This window comes from Pteropus vampyrus, unplaced genomic scaffold (genome assembly GCF_000151845.1).
Source record: "Pteropus vampyrus isolate Shadow unplaced genomic scaffold, Pvam_2.0 Scaffold518, whole genome shotgun sequence".
NCBI classification, from domain to species: domain Eukaryota; kingdom Metazoa; phylum Chordata; class Mammalia; order Chiroptera; family Pteropodidae; genus Pteropus; species Pteropus vampyrus.
Window position 1 is genome coordinate 1613439 of NW_011889299.1, and position 14766 is coordinate 1628204.

At 49.7% G+C, this 14766-nt stretch overlaps 2 protein-coding genes across 16 annotated transcripts in view; both read left to right on the top strand.

The window, feature by feature from the left end:
* The window catches only part of IQSEC2 (IQ motif and Sec7 domain 2), a 76405-nt gene extending 73805 nt beyond the window's left edge, over positions 1 to 2600 (top strand). For all 5 annotated transcript variants that reach the window (XM_011383440.2, XM_011383441.2, XM_023525040.1 and 2 more), the window contains one exon: positions 319 to 2600. In XM_011383440.2, the coding sequence (XP_011381742.1) occupies positions 319 to 1284 (966 nt within the window). In that variant the 3' untranslated portion in view covers positions 1285 to 2600. The remainder of the gene's footprint in view (positions 1 to 318) is intronic.
* Positions 2601 to 9587: 6987 nt separating this feature from the next.
* Positions 9588 to 14766, top strand: part of KDM5C (lysine demethylase 5C) — a 31761-nt gene continuing 26582 nt past the window's right edge. For 5 of the 11 annotated variants that reach the window (XM_011383446.2, XM_011383448.2, XM_011383449.2 and 2 more), the window contains exons 1-2: positions 9588 to 10299; positions 14166 to 14243. In XM_011383446.2, the coding sequence (XP_011381748.1) occupies positions 10150 to 10299; positions 14166 to 14243 (228 nt within the window). In that variant the 5' untranslated portion in view covers positions 9588 to 10149. Of the gene's footprint in view, positions 10300 to 11222; positions 11334 to 14165; positions 14244 to 14766 lie in introns of those variants that run through there. The other 6 variants (XM_023525035.1, XM_011383443.2, XM_023525034.1 and 3 more) reach the window with 2 other exon arrangements.

A 14766-nucleotide genomic window follows, 5' to 3' on the forward strand; every position in this document is an offset into this window, starting at 1 on the left:
CCTCCAAGTCCTGCTCTTGGAGCCTGAGCGAGTCACTCTGTCTCTCTGGGCCTAACATTCTCTCTGCCTGCAAATTGGGGGTGAGGAGGAGGGGCTGCTAATTCTTCCTCTCCCAGCTGAGGCTCAGATGAGATAGTGGATGTGACAGCGGAGCTCTGCAAGTTGGGGAGCTTCATGTACAAGTACAGGACTGTTACTCGGTTTTCATGATGCCGTGGGGTTCCCGTCTCCCCAGCTCCAGCCCTCAGGGCCCGGGGGGAGTTTAGGGTTGGGGATTTAGGACATCTAGATGCGCCTGACTTCCCCCCGCCCTTTCAGGGGTCCGTTATTAGCAGTCCACGCCCTCACCAGAGGATGCCACCTCCGCCCCCACCCCCGCCGCCAGAGGAGTACAAGAGCCAGAGGCCCATCTCCAACTCCTCGTCCTTCCTGGGCTCCCTGTTTGGAAGCAAGCGGGGCAAGGGGCCCTTCCAGATGCCACCACCACCAACAGGCCAGGCCTCTGCCTCCTCTTCATCTGCTTCTTCCTCCCACCACCACCACCACCACCACCACCATGGTCACAGCCACGGTGGCCTGGGGGTGCTGCCCGATGGGCAGTCCAAGCTCCAGGCCCTGCATGCCCAGTATTGCCAAGGACCAGGCCCTGCCCCGCCACCCTATCTCCCACCCCAGCAACCCCCTCTTCCCCCACCTCCTCAGCAGCCCCCACCCCTGCCCCAGCTGGGATCCATTCCACCACCTCCCGCCTCAGCCCCACCTGTGGGGCCACATCGCCACTTCCATGCCCATGGCCCAGTCCCAGGCCCCCAGCACTATACCTTGGGTCGACCAGGCAGGGCTCCCAGACGGGGCACTGGAGGACACCCTCAGTTTGCCCCACATGGCCGCCACCCCCTGCACCAGCCCACATCCCCACTGCCCCTGTACAGTCCTGCTCCCCAGCACCCTCCAGCCCACAAACAAGGCCCCAAGCACTTCATCTTCAGCCACCATCCACAGATGATGCCAGCAGCAGGGGCCTCTGGGGGCCCTGGATCCCGGCCACCAGGGGGCTCCTACTCCCACCCCCACCACCCTCAGTCACCATTGTCACCGCACTCACCCATCCCACCCCACCCCTCCTACCCACCCCTGCCCCCGCCCTCGCCCCACACCCCGCACTCACCCCTGCCACCCACCTCCCCCCATGGCCCACTGCACGCCTCTGGGCCCCCTGGCACGGCCAACCCACCCACTGCAAACCCAAAGGCCAAGCCAAGCCGGATCAGCACCGTGGTCTGATGAATGGAGAGAGTGAGCTGGGGCCCAGGGAGGTCTGGGGAATCCACAGGAGAGGAGCCTTGCATCCTCTCTGCTTCCTCAGTTTTTCCAAAATATATATACACATAGAAATGTCCTCCCCCCGCCCACTTCCTCCTTGCCTTGGGACTCCTCCTCTGACCCCCAACAGTTGCCACGGGGTTTCCTTCCAGATTCGAGGACCCTTGCCACCTGGACACAGGGCTCTCTAGCTCTGGGGAATGGTGATCGGAGATCCTTGCCCTCTTTCTCCTCTCTTTCTCCTCCCTCCTTTTCCCCACTGGAGGTCTCGCTGGGTGGCCTCAGACCTCTGGGCCAATGGGAGCTCCCTGTCATCTGGCTGGTAGGGAAGGTCAGGTGTCAGGAGGGGTGAGGGTGAAGGCTTCCCCAGTGCACCTCTGGCCTCATGGGGCCAGGAGGAAGCTCCACAGAGTTGTGGCCAAACCTCAGCAGGCTTGGCCCTCTCTCCGACCTCAGGGCCTGGCCACACACTTCCATGCGTCTCTCCATCTGCCAGAGGACATGAACTGTCAGTACACTTGGTTAGTAGGCCCCCACTTATGCTGGCCCCCAGATGGGGCAGTGCTTCCTCTCCAGAGCCAGTCTGTGCCCCAGCCCAGACCTCTTCAGCTTCAGGACCTTGCCTCTCCTTGCAACGTTCTTATCCTGATCAAAGTCCAGATGGGTTTGGGGTGGGGGTGGGGGGCTCAGGTCTGGGATGAGAAGGGCACTGCCCTCCCTCACCCATATTGCATGCCCCCCCATTCCCTTATACCTACTCCACCTACAACTGAAGACAATGCACTTTACAGATATCAACCACACACACTTCGCTGGGGCAGGGCACCCAGCATTAGTCCTGAAGAGAGAGGCTCCCAGAGGGCCACCATTAGCCCAAGATGAACTTCCCGAGTCAGAGATTGAAGCCATCAGAGCAGGGGCTAGGAGCCAGGATGCCTGAGTCCTTCTGTCCATCGAAATCTCCACTGTCTCTCCAGCCCCCTTTACAGCCCTGTTTATTTATTATAAATATATTTTTTACAAGCCCCAGCTCCTCTTGCCCCACATATCCAACTCTTTTCTCAGCTCCCGCCTTCTTCTCCCCTCTCCACCATGGGCTACAGTACAGACAGATAGACTCTGGCTGTATGAAGGGTCAGGGACCGTGGGGCCTGGGAGTGGGGGAGGGTGGCAGTGGGAGGGGATATATGGAGAAGAGCTGGGGTTCAGGCATTGTCTTTTTTCCTCCTTGTATATAAGAATGTATATTTGATGCCTCATAAAAGACCTTGTGCTCACCTCCTGCCTCTGCCTCCTCCTTATGCCCCCTCCCCCACAGTGGAGCCTTTGGAGAGAGAGGCCTTAGCCCTGGGAGGTGAGACACTAATGGGAGAAGCTGCAGTAACGGGGTGGGTGAGATGCTTCTGTTGGGTGGGAGGTGGAGACGAGGAAGGTTTTCCTGTCTCATTTTATTATAACAGTCCATGTGACAGAGTAGCGAAGCTCTGGGCTATGGAGTTGATCCAGTTCAAATCCTGGGGGTTTTCCTTGCTAGGCGTGTACACTTGGGAGACACCCTCTCTGAGTCTCAGTTTCCTCAGTTTGAAACTTGGGGTGACACATGGAGGTAACAAATGTCAAGCAGCCAGCATGGAGTAGGTGCTCAGCAAGTTAGTTTCCTTCTCTTCCGTTCATTGGTTGGATACTGCCTTCTACTTTCGTGATGCCTATTCTCACCCTTCCTGTGACTGGCCTGGCTTTGCCCTGGAGGCCTCTCCCCTCCCCATAGCTGGCCACATTTCTGTCCTTGAGGGGGTTGGTCACCTGGGCCAGGAAGCCAGGGGCTAGATACATTATAAGAGCTCTGTATATATACTTAGGATGTTAGATAACAAATAGCTGGACTCCCTTTAGTTTACCGAGGAAGAGATAGGCCCAGAGAGGGAAAGGATCTTTCCCAAGGCCACACAGCAATTCAGGGTGGGGGTTCCTGACTTTTAGGCCAGGCCCCTTTCCAGTACCCCAAACTGCCTTTCTGTGAAACTCCAGCACTGTTGATTATGTCCTGGGTCTCGGCAGAGCCATGGAGGAATGGGACAGAGCAATGGCTCTTGTTTAAGGTCAGCAGGGTCCCCAGAAGCAGCAGTCGGTAAATATCTTTGGCGCTGCCTTAGAGTCTGGAATGGCCTCTAAGAGGGCATGATTTGGATGGCCCCACTCTTTAGCATCTTAGACCGATGCCTTTGTTTTCTTCCTCATATGTACATTTAAGCAAAAGCAGCAGTTGGAGTCATCTAAGCATTTGATGCCTCCTCGAGGACCAGACCTAGGGGTTTGAAGAGCTTAGAGCTAGAGGGTCAGGAATCAAGTCCAGTCAGCAATTTTTTTGTTTGTTTCTTCCCTGGTGGACCAAGCTGTACTGCCTTTGGTCACTCCCCCTTCTCCCACCTTCAGTTCGATGCTGGTTTTGTCTTCCCAAAGCTGTGTTTCAGCACTTAAATCCTGGCTCAGTCACAGACTTGACTGTGTTGCCTTTGGCAGGTTACCTAGCCCCTAAGAGCTTGGTCTTTTCCTCTGTAAAACAGGGATAATAATCTTGCAGGGAAACTGTTAATAGATGCATGTGAAATGTCTACCTTCTGCCAGACACACAGTAAGTTGTTTTCAACCACCTACAGAAACAAGTGCAAACTCCTTGTCTTGACATTAGATGTTATGCACCGTGTGGCCCCAGCCGATCTCTGTAGTCTTAACTCTCATTCCTTGCCCACACTTTGGCCATCCACTCACTGTTCCCTGAAAAGGCCTATGTGTAATTTCCAAACTCAGTACAGTTGACCCTTGAACGACATGGGTTTGAACTGCACAGGTCCATTTATATGCAGATATCCACATTGTTTCAAGCATCAACTGTATTTTACCTGTGCCTTCCCCTCCGCCAGACGTGCTGTTCCCCAACATCCCTGGTGAAGATTTTCTCACTTTTGTGAGATGGGGTTAAAAGACTCATCCCTCACAGAATGTGCCCTTATGTCATTTTCTACCTTCCCCACCAGGCTATACGTGGCTCAAGAGTGACACTGGTTTGAATCATCTCTGTTCAGAGCATTGCCCAGCACAGTGCTTGGTAGAGCACAGATGACACTAAAATTTGGCTGATTTGAATGAATAGTTCTTTCTAAGCTAAATCTTAGAGTAAGTTATCTTCGGTTGATTTATTGATTGATGCACCTGTGTGCCAAGCTTATGGGCCCCTCTGGGACCTTCTCATGCTTCCTTTAGCTCTTTCCAGTGTTCTACTCTTCATCATTGCAGTCCCAGCACTGGGCTGTCCCTGCCCCACCTTCCCCCTCTCACCAACCAGACTGTAGAGGGGTAGTTTAGCTCCTCACCTCTCCATTTTTCCGAGGACCTAAAAATAAGAAGCCCATTGGTTGTTTTCATATCAAAGATTCTACTTCCAGTCTCTTTAGGGATGAGGATGGGGAAGGACAACACATAACAAAGGACAAAGGTCCTGGAATCTCACAGAATTCTTATCTTCGTCCTAGACCAGTGCTGTCCAATAGGTCTTTCTGTGATGGTGAAAATGTCCTGTAACTACGCTGTCCAATACAGCAACCGCTATCCACATGTGGCTACTCGAAACGTGGCTAGTGATACTGAGGAACCGAATTTTTACATTTAAATTTAAATAGCCACATGTGGTAGTGGCTATCATATTGGATAGTGCAGGACAAGACCTTCAGTAATGGACAGCCTGGTGGGAATATTGTCAGTACAATATAATAAGTACAGGCCCAGGAGAAAACACACAGCATGCACGGGGGCCCAAAGAAGGAGAAAACCCAGCTTGGAGTGGGGTGGGGTGGGTCAGGGAAGGGTTTCTGGAACTTCCCCTTTCACCACCGAGTCTTGAAAGGTGAGTAGGAATTGGCCTGGTAAAGAAGGGCATTTATCAGAGGGAGCAGCATATGAAAAGGCCTCAGGCGTGCAAGTCTGCAATGTGTTTGTGGAATAATGAAAAAGGAACTGGAGAGGGCAGCCTGGGAGTGACGGCATGGAGGTGGGCAGTCCATGTATCCTCATTCCTCTGTTGCCAGTAGGTTTGCTCACTCAGGCCTCAGTAGGAGGTAAAGTAAGATCAGGTGATACATTGGGCTACATAGTGTCTCCACTGTAAAGTTACTATTTTTCCCTTTGTAATTAATGAGTATCTTTTGGAGAGATACACTGAAATAATGTAAATATCCTGTTACTCCTCAAATTTCCACCCACCAGTTTTAGCATCACTGATGATTCTCCAGGTAGCTAAATGGTGATTTTCAAATGTCATCATTCTTTCGACATGAATTAGCTGGCTTTCCAGTGTAAGGGAGAGCTTTTTCTTCTCCCACATTTATTTATTTATATCCTCGTGGACTCGTGGTTGTTTATTTTATTCAATGGGCTATAACACATTCATATCATTCTTTATTTTGACATTCCAAATGCTGCAGATTTGGCCATCCAGAGGCCCTCTAAGCTGGCTCCTGTGTCCTTCTGGCAGGTCTCCATCTTTCTTTGAGCACTTCTTTGTTTTCTGGCACCACAGATGCTCCAGGCACATCTTGTACTTTCTCTGCTCTAGCCCTGGAATCAGCCATTTTTTCCAAGAAAATGGCTGATTCTGAAAATGGTTCTTTCTGGTTGAGAATGACACTTAGGAACCAAGATTTAGGCACTAGGTGTTACAGCTGCTTTGAGAGTTTGCTTTTTTTATTTGAAAAATTTTGAACATTTACTGATGATTTTCTAACTCATTTAATGAAAAGCTTTTCCTTTCCCTTTCCCTCATTTTATTTATTTATATCAGTGTGGAATTATGGATTTTTATTTTATTCAATGAGTTATAATCCACTACTATCATAAATCATTTGGAATTATTATTTTGAATATCTTTTTATTGTTATATGTATGTATTAAGCACATAATATATATCTAAATTTCTCTCTATATACATATACATACATATATATATATACACATATATATAATCTCCATGAGCTCACACAGATACTTTGGTACCTTGAGGAGGCTCTTTTAATAATCCAGGCTGGAGATAGTAAATGGCTCCCACAGGGAGTAGAAGATTAGAAAATGACATAGGAGGAGGAAATGGATTCCAGGGCTCTTTAGGAGTCAGAATTCACTGCTTATATCTACTTCAGAACTGGAAGGGACCCTATTTTACAAATCAAAAAAGTGAGGCACAAAGTCACACTTATCCAGTTCATACAGAAAACATGGATGGGGTGAGTGTGGTCAAGAGCCCAGCCGAGCCTTCCAATCACTGCTCTGCACCAGCTCCAAGCCAGACCCTCTATTCCAGGTGGGTGCCTGAGGCCAACCTAGCCCCTGGTCCAGGGTGAGCTCCCTGATGCTTCCCAATTCTTAACCCTGCAGTGCCCAGACTCAAGTTTGTCCTCAGCAAGATCCAAACTTGGAAAAGGAACTCTTTTCTTGAGCACTTTACTATGTGTGTGTGGTGGTGGTGGTGGTGGGGGGGCACCATCTGAGACTTTTACAGGCAGAATCGTATGGCAGTCAGACAGACCTTGGGTTGAATTCTGGCTCTGCCACTTACTATCCATGTGACGGGTAAGTTTATACTTCTCAGAGCTTCAGTCTCCTCATCTGTAAAACACATATAACAATACCTATTTAATAGCACCTGGCCCTTAATGAATGGAAGTCATCATTATCTCCGATCTTCTTAACTACCCTGTGAAGAAGGGATTATAGCAGCTCATTGGATAAATGAGAAAGTCAAGGCTCAGGGGGCTGAGGTACTTGGCAGATCTCAGTGGGTGAATGTCAGCTTCAAGGGACCATGTCTGTCTTGGTCACCATTACATTCCCAGGGCCCAGAAAAATACCTGGTACATAGTAGGAATTTAATAAATATTTCTGAATGAATGAATGGGATCTGACTGGCTTCAAAGACTCTGCAATTTCCATTTGCACTTCCAGGACGGTTGGGGAATGTCTGGGTTAAGGACCTCAGAGAAGGCTATGGGAAGCCTAGGCTGAGCTGAGCCCCCCCCCCAAACCTGGTCTTTCGACTCCTGATTCATGCTCTTTGTCCTTCACTGAGCTGCCTCCAGATGGAAAGGCCAAACTTCCTTCAGCCTAAGATTTGGCATATTCTCCCACCTTCTTCATTCTCCTCTCCCTTCTCCTGCCTAGTTCTATTCCCAGTGAAAGCAAAGAGAGGAAGAACACTTGACCAAGAATCAGCACTTCCTGTGTAACAGTGGGCAAGTTTTTCAATGTTTCTGGAACATGGTTCCTCATCTACAGAATGGGTAAATTGACCTACCTCTTTCCCAAAACCATTGCAAAGATTAAGGGAAATAATTGGTATGAAAGAACTATGTGGACTGTTCAGTGCTTACACATGTGAGAAGCTAGGGATTTTACTGTTATTAGCATCACCCTGCCTAGCTTTATTTCTCATTCAGACAGTTCAGTTGGGTCATTTACCTGTGTTTCTGGTAGAGAGGTGCTGAGGTTTCCCCTGACACCTAGAAAACTAGACAGGAGATGTCACTTACTATTTGTATTACTTGAGACAAATTTTTTTCACAAGCCAAGTAGGGATAAAGATTCCAAAAATTGAAGGTAATATAAGAATTCAGGTGATGAAAATATGAAATCACTAGGCACAAAGCCTGGTATAAAAGAGATTCTTAATGACATCTGACATATTGGTTGCTGACTCTCAAGAATAAAAATAAGTTAACACATACTGAGGGCCTTCTATGTGGCAAGTACTGTACAGCAGCCTTGCAAAGTAGGTATTATCATTCTTCATTTGTTTCAGAAGTTGGGACTTGCCCAAGGTCACATAATTAGAAAATGGAAGAGCTGGCAGGACTAGAAGTCAGGCCTGTCTGACCCCAGGGTGTAAGCTCCTACCAGTGTGCCCTGTACCTGCAGATAGGCTGTCCTTAGCTCAGTCCTAAAGCAGGCAGGATGATGTACCTAACTGGGACACTCAGTTCTGAAGCAGGCAGGATGATGTACCTGACTGTGATTAGGAACAATTAACAAAGGAATGACACTCTCTCCCCACTTCAAACAAATTTGAGCATGTAGCAGATGTTTAATATACACAGAAAATGTTTGCAAAGAGTGTATATTATTTTCAGTCAATATATACTAAGGCTGCTCAAAAATATACTTTCCTTTTTCTACTGTTTACTCAACATTAATTTACTGCTTACCATGCCAAGTGTTAAGGATGTATAAGGCCACATGGTCCGTGCCTTAAGGAATTCAGTCTGATGGGGAAACACAAAATAAGCACTTAATCAGCATGTACACAAGTACTCTCATATGTGCACAGCAGGTGTTCAAACTGTATGCTATAGGCCCACAACTGTTGAATAATATAGATGATCCTCCAATGTATTAGATGCCTGATGTATGGGCAAAGTACTGGTTTGAGAATCCAAGTAGTTGCGAGAAACCTATTCGGAAACTGCTCAACAAACATGTACACAATAGGAGTAGATGTACCCATAGTAGGTACTCAAATGCACATGACAGGGCTATACACAATAAATACAATCCACATACACAGATATTTGATAAGTACACTGTAGACTCACAAATGGGCAAAGTCATACGATAGGCACTGATAGGTGATAAATCTGCTGTTGCTAAACATTCAATAGTTAAAATATATATGTAGGCTTATTTTGTAGGACTATATGCCACAAGTATGCATATACAATAAAAGTGCACACAGAAAAGTTTAAAGTGTTCATTAAAATGCTGACTGACAATGACTTTGGGGGGATAAGAATGATAGCCCCATCTCTGAGAGTCCTCTAGCGTAACCTTGGAGGAAATAAATATTTTCTTCCTTCCTTGGGACCCAGGATTCTAAAAATCCATAATCTCCGTGGAGTGAGCAGCTTCCTGCCTTCCTTCTTTCAAAACCCCAGAAGTGTCAGCGCCTAGAGTTGTAAGCTCCTTACGTCACCCCCAACCTGCCTGCTAGCAGAAGGGGTCGCTAGATATCAGGCACCAGAAGCCGCCTTTTGTCACCACACCGGAAAGACCCGGGAGGAGAGAATGTTGGGGCGGGGCTCCCGCCAGCGTTGAGGTCATCGGGCGGGGGGTGGAGGGGTGGGGGGAGGTGCCAGTTTCGTCCTACCGCCCACCAACGCCTGCTCCTCTTCCGGTCTGTCTCCAAAACGCGCATGCGCACCACTGGCCTTTAAACGTGCACCGCTGGTCCATCCGGAAAAAGGATCCGGCATTTTAATTACAGTTTTGCTCCTCCGCCACTGAGGCGGACTACTTGCTCTCAGTCTAGGAGCTACTTTTGAGTTCCCGCTTCTAATTAGGGAACCCACGCCTGCTGATTCTGCTCTGTCCTCACGAGATGAAGGCTTCTTAGGGCTCGGCCTCACACAAGATATACGAGGCTCGGAGGAACACTCCGCGGAGGGATCCGGTTTGTTGTGGTGAGGGGAGTGGGGGACGCTGACAAACCAAGATGGCGGCGGCAGCGATGAAGGCCGCGGCAGTTGGGAGGTAACTGTGGTGGTGAAGGCTGCGGGTGCTGGGGGGCAGCGTCAGAGTTCGGAAGGAACAGAGCAGGACGAAGAGGCGGCAGCGTCAGCGTCAGCCTGTGCCTCTCAGAGCGCGACAGCCAACACGCCCCCCTGGCCCTCGGCGGGCGGCGGTCGCCCCGCTTAGGGCCTAGTCGCCGAGCAGTGCCTCGGTTTCATACAGTGGCGTCCGCCATGAGTCCTTAAGGGCGGTCCGAGCCCTCCAGTCCTAGGGCCCACCATGGAGCCGGGGTCTGACGACTTTCTCCCGCCGCCGGAATGCCCGGTGTTCGAACCTAGCTGGGCCGAGTTCCGAGACCCTCTTGGCTACATCGCGAAAATCAGGCCCATCGCCGAGAAGTCGGGCATTTGCAAGATCCGCCCACCCGCGGTAAGGCCCGGGGCCGGTGGTCGCCGGCGGTTGCCGGCGGCGAGGCCGGGGATTAGGAACTAGGGTAGACGGCGGGGGAGTCTGGGGCGGAGGGCACCTCGAGATGTGGTGAAATGGGGTGGCTGGGACCGTCGTGGCTGCGGCGCGGGGTCAGAGAAAGGGTGCTGGGCCAGGGGTCCTCGTGCTGTGAGACCCCCCAAGTGACCTGGGCTCAGAGATCCACCCTGACTTCCACCTCGCATTTCAGAATCACTCCTGGTAAGGGTCCAGACCCGGATACCCAGTGAGTCGGGGAGAGCTCACAGAGAGGCACCCGCACGCTCTTAGTTCCCCCGGACCACCCATGTCAAGGCTGCTCTAAATAAGACCATTTTCCCATCCACTGTCATCACTTAAGTCAGATGGCGTCCTTTAGTGGAAAGATCACAGCCCTGAAAGTAGACAGACCTGAGTTTAAAATGCCGCTCCGCAGCTTCCCAGCTGTGTGACCTTGGACAAGTAGCATAATCTCTCCGAGCTTCTGAAATGAGTCCCAGGAATGGTTATTTCAAAAATTGGATTAAATTAGGTAGCGTCTATGTGTAGTAGGCACTAGATAAGTGGTAATTACTGTGACTGCGAAGGTGTTTGATGTGGTCATTGCTTTGCTCCTATGTGAATTGACTCATATTTACTCACACCCTGTCTGGCCAATCCATCTATGATAATATCCTGGCCTGGTACATCAGTCAGGAAATCATTCTCACAGCGACTGCTCTATTTGGCTCCCCTGAGAGGGGTTCAGGGAATTGTCCCCTTCTTTTCCTAGTTGAAGTCAGTATCTGGGCCTTTCCTGCACATCACCCCTCCCCAGACTTGACTTCTATGGAGGCTTAGACCAGTCACCTTGGTGGGGTATGAGTCCTCCTCAGAGGATTTCTACTCTGCTCTGTCCCAGGATGTAGGAGGTCCAAGAGGATAGGGTATTCTTGGATTCCCAGAAACAGAATGGAGCTATGGAAGTCTGCCTCCTTTGGAACACTTGATTCCCAGAGGTCAGTGACAAAGGGCATATCTTTACTCCTAGGCCTGGCTTCAGGCCAGGAGAAGGCCCCCAAGGGCTAGGATAGGCTGGCATGGAGAAGAAATGATATGTGTATTTAGTCACCACTTGGGATTACAAGGGCAGGAATTGAGTTTGCCTGGAACAGGGTGTTTTTGAGTTGGTGTCTCTGGCCGAAACGGAATGAGAAACCTCACTGCCACCTGAGGAGGGCACCGCAGGCCTTCTTATTCAACTTGGTGCTTGCTGGTGCTCTGCCACAGATCTAGGCTGGTTTCAAATGGATCCTCTGGGTGGTGTTGGGTAAGCTAATTTCTTCCTTGTTGGAGCCTGGCCACAGATCTCTGAGGTATCCCTGTCCATGGTAAGGGAGTGGTAGTGGGTAGTGAGAGGTCAGGAAGGCTAGCAGAAAGGAGAAGCCGGAGTCTGGGCAGCCTCAAGGAGACAATATCTGACAAAAGGAGGTGGTTGAGGCCTGAATTTCTGTTTTTCTACTTGGATTTATCTGGGCAGGCTGGCCTTGTACAGATGTTGTTACCTTTCCTTGGGAGACCAGGAAGGGGAAAAGTGACATCTCCCTAGTGTGTATGACATGCAGGGGGCCGTCCTTTGTTATGCTTCTCTTCTCTACCTCAACAGTGTGCTTCTCTTTAATTCAGGAGACCTGGCTGTCTGGTTTGGTTCTGTTTTTTTGTTTTTTTGTTTTTTGTTTTGTTTTTTGTTTTTTGTTTTTTTCTTCCTCCTGTAGGGCTGCTCCTTGGCTGCCTTTAGGTAGCCAGGCCTCCTGGCTGGAATTTGAAGCACTCACCCAAGTAGTGCTTGGTTCCAGGGTGGGAACCTCTGTATAGGTGGGTGCTTGAAAATGGAAGTTTGCCTGAGGAAGGGCAATTTGGGTTCTGAATTGCTAGACAGGCGACTGCTATTCTTGGGTAACGATGGGTGAGAAGAGAGTGTTGGTACCCTGGAGTAGACCCAGGGGAGCTTGCAAGGACCTTCTTCCTCCATCAGGTAGCCAACCTTTTTAGCACCATCCTGATAGTACTGATGTACTGAGCGTTCAGCATACAGGAATGTGGGACTTGAAGGCAGCATGAGGGAGCGCACAGGTTCCAGGTAGAGCTGGGCAAGAAGGTTTGCTGGACCTTCCCCAGCTATCTGTTATACCCACAGCTCCTTCTGCTCTAGGATTCTGGTTCTGCCATTTCCTGTCAGGTTGCTTAATGTTGCAGTTGTTCTTATCTAGAACTTAATTCAGCAGGAAAGAGGGGTGCCTGGAATTTGGTATTTGAGCACCTTTCTACCTAGGTTACCTGCACTGAGGGAAATGCCCTACTAATAGGAGGCAGGAGGGCATGAGAAGCTTGTCTGGGCTTGAGCTGTAACATTTTAGTCTTTTTTATTTTTTTGCCCCCGCTTCACCGAGCCCCAGGTGTTTGCTCTCTCTTTGGAGGGTGGGGGAAGTATGTGTGGTTGCAAGTTTGAGTTCTCTGGCCCTTTTCTAAAAATGTGCATGCAAATTTTAGGCCGACAGCTTTTTCTTTTCTTTTACTGTCCTCCACCCCCCCCCCCCCCGCGTCCCCCCGCGCCCCCCATGCACGTATGAACATTGGTAGCCTGGTGTAGTGCAAAGAACCTTGGACTGGCAGTCAGAAGACATGAGTTCTAATCTTGGCTCTACCACTAACAGCATGCAGTGTTGGAGAAATCACATTTCTTCTTTGGGCCTCACTTTCCCCATTTGTAAAATGAGGGCATTAGTCTAGGTTATTGTGGATTCTTTTCACCACCCCAGCAGGAGCCAGGGCTCTGGGGACGAGAGAACTGCATGAGAGGAGAGGTTTTGGGGAGGAGGGCATTGGGGAGGAGGCGCTCCATAGCCATCCTTTGGGCAGGACACAACAAAATCCAACTTGGCAGGGCAGAGTCTTCCCTCAAACCTCCCTTTCTTTGCCACCATAGTTGAGCATCCCAGCGCTTACACCCTTCCACCCCCACCAGCAGAGCTTCCTCCCCTCCCTCTTCCTATACTGGGCAGGTGTTTGAGAGAGGGCCCACAGGAGCCTTATAGACTATGTGAATGATGCAGATTCTTCTTCCTATTCCTTGCTCTTTCCTGCATTGTCTATCTCAGGTCCTTTAAACTGAGATAACAGACATTAAAGGCCCAGATTTTTAAATCCTGCCATAATCAGAGCTGAGCTACCCTGCATGTGTATTGGGTGGTGGAGTCATCTTTAGATGTCAAGTCTTAATGATGGCACCCTTTGAATAATATTTTCATTTGAAAACCAGTTCAGTTTTCCATATTGGTCTTGTGAGGAAGCCAAGGCAAGCATTCATATTCCCACCTTACAGATGAGAAAACAGGTTCAGGAAAGTAAAATCCCATATAGCTTGTAAGTAGTGGAGCTAGAACATGAACCCAGGTCTTCTGTGTGCTTTCGAGTACTTCCAGACTGTGTGTCCTACAGTACATGCCTAGGGGATGAAGGGTTAATGTGAGTGTAGAGAAAGTTTGGGGTCATCTGTTTTGGGGCTCATCTCTCTATTTCCTGAAGTCCTAGCACTTTACTGTTGAGGGGTACTTGGGAGGAGTTTCCCAGGGCTTGCGCATGCGGCACTGGGTATGTATTTGAGGGGCTGCTAAGGCCCTGTTGTGAGTTCTGTGTGTGGTACAGTGGGTTGGGTATTTGCCAGGTTGAAAGGTCTGGGGGAGGCTAGAGATTTGGGAAGGTAGGAATGGGATGCTGAACTGCTTTTGGTGTTCTCTGGCCTTGCACTCTGCTGGAATAACCCAAGTCCCTTTCCCCTCTGTACCCCTCAGGACTGGCAGCCACCCTTTGCTGTAGAAGTGGACAACTTCAGATTTACTCCCCGAATCCAGAGGCTGAATGAACTAGAGGTGAGAAGATTAACAGCTGGTGGTGGGGTTGGGAGAATGGTTACCTGAACTCTGACCCCTCTTCCCTCATACCTTCTCTGGCTAAGATACACTAATGACTAGGCCTTTATTCTGCCTTCTGTGAAGTTGCATGGAGGAAGCTTTAGGGCTCTGAATATAACCAAGAGCGGGGGCATTTAGCATTTCTGATGTGGTAGCCCAAAGGCTGGAGCTGTCCCTTTCCCACAAAGGTTTGCTACTTCTAAAGCTCCCCTATCAACTAACCTACCCTACCTGGCTCAACGAAAGAGAAGTGTGGGGCTGGCTTGAGGCCCTTTCTTGCTTGGCCAGGTGAGTGTGGCCTCATTATCCAATTCATCCACAGCCCTGTGCTTCCTGCATTCTTTCCATGGTGCTTGGTGAGGTGAATGGGTAGGTCTGTGTGGAGGCTGGAATGGTTACATACTTGGGCAGAGGGTCAGGCAGGTAGACTTTTCCTTCTCCCTTTTGTTCTGTATAGGAAGTCCAGGCCCTTTGCATAGGT